Below are 6,479 nucleotides of genomic sequence, written 5' to 3' on the forward strand. Positions count from 1 at the left end.
GCCCTGCTTGCTGCCCTCATGGTGGCACTCCTGGCCCCAGTGCTCTCCAAGGCCTTCTGCGGGGGCACCTTCCTGCGGCCTTTCAGTCCCTGCGCTAGGCCCAGCAGAGACCTGAGAGGGGCTGTGGACAAGGGCCTGCTGGGACAGCACCAGGCCCAGTGGCTTCCCACTGACAGCGGGCAGGCTTGGGCTGGAGATGTGCAAGAAATTCTCGCCTCTCAGGCTGCTGAGGCCCTGGCCCGCGCTGCCCACAGCAGCTGTGGCTGCCCCATCGCTGGCCGTGTTCCACGCCAGGCCGCACACGGCTTGGAGCAAGCTGGCCTAGTGCAAGGTGTCCCTGCCCTTGGCAGCAGGGTTGCAACAAGACCATTTCTAAGGACCCCTCCAAGGCAAGCTCCTCTGTGATTCTGTGATCACTGGGGCCGGGGGCAGCTGGGCTTGATTTCTTGGTTCTCATTAGAACCAGTGCAGCACTGCATATTTGGCTGACTTCAAGGAGACTCTTCACAAGCCCAGCTTCACAACTTTTTGACTTTTACCATGTTTACAGGTCTGCTTAAGATCAATAAAGTCTTGCACCATCCACGTTCTGGAATATTGTAGTTTATTGAATCAAGAGCAAAGCAGTTTCCAGGTTGCTACTCGTCAATGCACTAACTATAGAGCATCATGGTGTGTCCCCAGCAGTCAGAGACACCATCTATGGCTTTACTGCTACGTCAAAAACCATTCTTCTATGCAATAAAGAAGATGTAATAGTTATGTGTCTTACATATGTATCTCTTTTATGAAAATCTTTCCAGCTATCAATGTGCTAAGAGCATGAATACATATCACAACTTAGAGTGGCACTAAATATTGGCTATATTGTATTCTCTAAACAAAATTACATATTTGACTGTTTCTAATCATATATCATCACGATATAAGAGTTACATCATTGGTATTGTTGATATAATTGGTTTTTATTATATCTTACTCTTACATATGCTAATTGATATGCTTTCTTGCATATAATATGAATACAGGGGATATATATATCTATATAGATACAAATTAAAAATCTAGACCTTTATATATACAAAATATCAGGTCAGCTGCAACACAGTTGCAGGTACAATGCTGACCTAAAGTTTTCCCATGCAAGAACAAGGAGAAACACCATCCATTATCTGATCCCAAACACTGCCCAGGGATGGTGGAGTCTCTCTCCCAGAGACAGTCAAGAATCTTGATCGGAACGCAATCCTTTGTAGTGCACGGCGGGAAGACCTGGCTGGAGCAGCCCTGGATCAATTGATACCACCAGTGGTCCTTTCAAACATTCCCTCATCTGGCATTCTGAGTTCCCCAGCACAATTACAAGATGTTCTGCAGTAGAAAGATGCATTTTGGGTCACCAGTTCCAGATACATTGATCTTTCTGTGCAGAAACAGGCACAGCTCCAAAGACTGCAGTGATGAACCGCCTTTGAAGAGTCACAGGCTGGTGCTGCTGGCCTTCCCCCTGCTTCCTACCCAAAAATGCTCAACCCCATCAGCACCATCAGTAAGCTCTAGACAGCTGGAACACCCCCTTACATTGATGGTGACCCCAGCGCCTACCCTTCCCTTCCTGTCCCTTCTGCAGTGTTACAAATATATATAAAACGGAGGGAGAATATTAGAGGGGGCCATAGAGTCGGCAATTCGGGCAGTCTGTTCCTTCCGAATACCGCAGGCAGTGGGAGAAGAAAGAGGGTGATGCACCTGGGAATTAGGATAAAAAAGGAAGCTTCGCCCTTGTCCTGAGTCTCAACAATTCCAGACACGCCATGGGAAATGTCCCTTGGCCTCTCCCTCTACTCCAATAACATTACAGGACTCCTCTGTGTCTTTCCTGGATCCAACCGCTGGTGGTGTGAAGGTTTTTGCACACAGGGAGACACCCTTCTCCTTCAGTGCCCATTCTCCAGCTCTTCTCTGCTTTCTCACGCACCTAGAAGCCCGTGTCCTTACTGCTGCACGGATCTCCCACGGCTCTCTGCCAGCCGCACTCCAGAGCTCCCAGCTCCAGCTGGCAGGGCCTCAGCGCCCGTCCTCTGCCCTCCTTTCCTGACGGCCACAGCAGGCCCTGCTTGCTGCCCTCATGGTGGCACTCCTGGCCCCAGTGCTCTCCAAGGCCTTCTGCGGGGGCACCTTCCTGCGGCCTTTCAGTCCCTGCGCTAGGCCCAGCAGAGACCTGAGAGGGGCTGTGGACAAGGGCCTGCTGGGACAGCACCAGGCCCAGTGGCTTCCCACTGACAGCGGGCAGGCTTGGGCTGGAGATGTGCAAGAAATTCTCGCCTCTCAGGCTGCTGAGGCCCTGGCCCGCGCTGCCCACAGCAGCTGTGGCTGCCCCATCGCTGGCCGTGTTCCACGCCAGGCCGCACACGGCTTGGAGCAAGCTGGCCTAGTGCAAGGTGTCCCTGCCCTTGGCAGCAGGGTTGCAACAAGACCATTTCTAAGGACCCCTCCAAGGCAAGCTCCTCTGTGATTCTGTGATCACTGGGGCCGGGGGCAGCTGGGCTTGATTTCTCATTAGAACCAGTGCAGCACTGCATATTTGGCTGACTTCAAGGAGACTCTTCACAAGCCCAGCTTCACAACTTTTTGACTTTTACCATGTTTACAGGTCTGCTTAAGATCAATAAAGTCTTGCACCATCCACGTTCTGGAATATTGTAGTTTATTGAATCAAGAGCAAAGCAGTTTCCAGGTTGCTACTCGTCAATGCACTAACTATAGAGCATCATGGTGTGTCCCCAGCAGTCAGAGACACCATCTATGGCTTTACTGCTACGTCAAAAACCATTCTTCTATGCAATAAAGAAGATGTAATAGTTATGTGTCTTACATATGTATCTCTTTTATGAAAATCTTTCCAGCTATCAATGTGCTAAGAGCATGAATACATATCACAACTTAGAGTGGCACTAAATATTGGCTATATTGTATTCTCTAAACAAAATTACATATTTGACTGTTTCTAATCTCATCACGATATAAGAGTTACATAATCAGTATTGTTGATATTATTTGATTTTATTATATTTTACTCTTACATATGGTAATTGTTACGCTTTCTTGAATATAATATGAATAGAGGGGATATATATATATATATATATATATATATCTATATATACACAAACTAAAAATCTAGACCTTTATATATACAAAATATCAGGTCAGCTGCAACACAGTTGCAGGTACAACGTTGACCTAATGTTTTCCCATGCGAGAACAAGGAGAAACAGCGTCCATTATCTGATCCCAAACACTGCCCAGGGATGGTGGAGTCTCTCTCCCAGAGACAGTCAAGAACCTTGATCGGAACGCAATCCTTTGTAGTGCACGGCGGGAAGACCTGGCTGGAGCAGCCCTGGATCAGTTGATACCACCAGTGGTCCTTTCAAACATTCCCTCATCTGGCATTCTGAGATCAGCATCTTTGCACAAGGTGAAGCTCTCAGAGGCAAAATGGACTCAAAGAAAGAGGTGGGAAAATAACAGCATTTTCCTCTTGCGTGGTCCTTGATCTTTGTAGCCAGCCTGGTCATCACTGGATGCAGTGCTGGGGAGAAATGATGAGACGACACTGCTGCTGTTGAGGGCATAGTGCTGCTACGCAGCGTTTTCCCTTCCCCCTCTGTAGCCCACATCGTAGCCTCTTTTCCCGTTTACTGAGAGCTGTTCTCTGCCACCACGTGTGAGCCTCACAAGCACAGCTCTGTGCAGGAGCAGCTCCTTCACTGTTCATTTTTAAGGATCCGTTTGAACCACTGGTGCAGATCCACGTACTGGCTCATGGCCTGGGAGTGGGCAACCGGATCCATCACCAGGTCATGGAAGAGATTGCACGACCCGGCCATTAGGACCTCTGGGGGCAAATGGATCCCCTCAGGAAGCCTCTGGTTGCCCACAATGAAGTGATTGAGGCGTCTCACTTCCACACACGTGCGCAGACTCTCGCTGATATCCATCAGCCGCCTCACAAAATGTCTCCTGCGCCACTGTGACACGGGTAAGACGCTCAGGATGTGCATGACGATGGTCTTCATGGTGTAGGTGGAGAAGCCTAAGCCCAGCTGAAGACGAGTGAAGAATTGCAGGCATTTCAGGTGCAAGCTGTCAGGGGGAGCCCGCCTGGCGATGTACCTGAAGAACTTCATCTCGGCCACGGCGTAGCTCTCCGGCCAGATTGTGCTTGAGGTGTGGGCTTGCCTAGGCTGACTGCTTGCAAAGACATCTGAGTTGCCTTGCCGCACCCCAAACAGCATCTCAATCTGGTAGCTTTCTGTGCCATTGGTCACCTTGAACCGGCAGGAGCGTCTGGAGGGCAGCAGCACTAAATGCCATTGGTGTGACTGAGGCAAAGCCGGCCAGATTGCTTTCACCAGCTGGTAGAACCAGCGAGCAGTTTTCTGCACATCCAGGTAGCAGCCCGTGCACAGGGTATCGAGGAGGCTGGGATCCTGACACCCCCTCAGCTCCTCCTCAGGGTGGTGCAGGAAGCATAGCGTGTTGTCATCCTGCTGCTCCCTCGTGCAGGTGCACTCCTGCTGCACGCGGATGTGGAAGTTCCTCAAGCGCCTCTGCCCTGCAGTGCCCAGCTCTAGGTGGAAGCTGTGTCCTCGGGGAGGTGTCATGGGTATGAGCACCTGGTACACAACATCCTGCTCACGGGGACTCCAACCTTCGAAGGCACTGCCCACCCCGATAGCTCCATGCAGCACTGGATAGAAACTGTCGGACAAGACCCGTCGAAAGTAATATGCAAAATGCTTCATCAAGGTTGTTGTCCACGCGCATCCTTTTTCCAGGTCCTGCTCAGGCCACTGTATGCGCTCCATTATGATTCTTCCAAAGTTATCGGCACGATCACGGTATTCTTCCGCTTCATTTCCAACATCATTGATGTTTGCTGCATTTGCAGCCTCATTGCCAACTTCATTTGCAGCAGCACCTTCTTCATTTGCAGCAGCACCTTCTTCATTTGCAGCAGCATTGTCGGCTTCCTGTGCATTGCCATCATCATTGTTGTTTTCCTCCCCATCCACGTCGTTGTCTCCTTCTTCTTCGTTTCCGACACCTTCTTCGTTTGCATCCACATTTTCCACTTCCTCTTCATATACATCATCACTTCCTTCTTCATGCTCCTGTCTCCTCAGGCTCCCTTTCCTCCACATATACCACAGTGCCAAGAGAAGGAGCAGGAGCCCAGCAAGAGCCCAGACGTGCCAGTGCTGCCAGGCAGGGCAGAGCAGATCTCCCCAGGCCCAGACACCCTGCTTCAGGGCCAGCTGCTCCACCTCCCGCTCCAGACGAATCCTCTCCTCTTCCTGGAGCTTGGCACGCACCTCCATTCGCAGACGTGTCGCCTTGTCCAAGCCATCACCCACGGGCTGTGGGTACTGGACTACACTTTGCAAGAGCAAGAGCCACAATACCCAGGTATCCATGGTCTGCAAGAGGATGGAGAGAGAAGGCCTTGAGAGAGGCTGTGAGGGAGGCAGCTGGCATTGGGGACAGCAGGGACGGGAATCCCAAGGATCTGGGAGCAGGAAGGACAGGACCCCAGAGAGCTGGCAAGAAGCCAGGCCTGTTCCGCTGCTCCAGCAGCTGCAGCAGCAGCAGCAGCAGCAGCAGCAGCAGCAGCAGCAGCAGCAGCAGCACGGTGCCCTGCCCAAGGCTCTGCCATGAGGGGCTGTCCCTGCATGCAGGGGGAAAAGCCAACCCCGGGTGCAGCATTTCTGCCCCAGCCCTTGTCCCCAGCCCAGCCTCCCCGCCCCACGTGTGCACTCACCGCTTGCCCAAGCAATACAGGGCCAGCGTTACCTTGCTGGGGCCTTGTGTAGCTGCCCCCATTGTGACATGGCGTAATGATGTCAGGGACGGCACAGTACACCACAGCCAGCCCAGCCCCGCCCTTTGTCCCCACCCCAGCTCAGACTCTTGGAGGGGCCCTGGGGTGGCAGGGCCAGCCTTTCCGTGAATCTTCTTCAAAGAACTTCTCTTGGTCTTTCTCTTGTCTTTCTTATCAGCGGCCCTCCATTGGCAATCTCACAGATATCCATGGTGGAAGGCACCCTTGAGGATCATGGGGTCTAAAGCTTGACTCCGCACTGAGCTTCAGTTAAATCTCTGAGTCTATAAAAGGTGCACGTTGGTTTCAGGCTTGCTGCTTTTCTGAAGGATGAGCATGACAGCATCCTCTTGCTTCCCCTCAACCACTTGTGTACCAGGCCTCTGGGAGAGCACTCATGTCTTCTGCTCCAGAAAGAGTTCCCCAGCACAATTACAAGATGTTCTGCAGTAGAAAGATGCATTTTGGGTCACCAGTTCCAGATACATTGATCTTTCTGTGCAGAAACAGGCACAGCTCCAAAGACTGCAGTGATGAACCGCCTTTGAAGAGTCACAGGCTGGTGCTGCTGGCCTTCCCCCTGCTTCCTACC

General features: G+C 51.5%; 1 protein-coding gene across 1 annotated transcript; it reads right to left on the reverse strand.

Moving 5' to 3' along the window:
• Window positions 1-3,770: 3,770 nt before the first annotated feature.
• Window positions 3,771-5,889, reverse strand: LOC135301457 (inositol 1,4,5-trisphosphate receptor-interacting protein-like 1). The gene is made up of 3 exons (XM_064421611.1): window positions 5,828-5,889; window positions 5,309-5,445; window positions 3,771-5,197 (listed from the first exon to the last, which is right to left on the reverse strand). The coding sequence occupies exons 1-3, from the start codon at window positions 5,887-5,889 to the stop codon at window positions 3,771-3,773; spliced, it is 1,626 nt and encodes a 541-aa protein (XP_064277681.1).
• Window positions 5,890-6,479: the final 590 nt, after the last annotated feature.

Source organism: Passer domesticus, chromosome 5 (assembly GCF_036417665.1).
Source record: "Passer domesticus isolate bPasDom1 chromosome 5, bPasDom1.hap1, whole genome shotgun sequence".
Lineage (NCBI taxonomy): Eukaryota > Metazoa > Chordata > Aves > Passeriformes > Passeridae > Passer > Passer domesticus.

Coding starts and splice junctions, on each gene's coding strand:
- LOC135301457 (XM_064421611.1), bottom strand. CDS start 5,889: ATGGGGGCAGCTACACAAGGCCCCAGCAAGGTAACGCTGGCCCTGTAT. Junction 5,446..5,827: donor CTGTATTGCTTGGGCAAGCG/GTGAGTGCACAC, acceptor GCTCTTGCAAAG/TGTAGTCCAGTACCCACAGC. Junction 5,198..5,308: donor GCAGCTGGCCCTGAAGCAGG/GTGTCTGGGCCT, acceptor TGTGGAGGAAAG/GGAGCCTGAGGAGACAGGAG.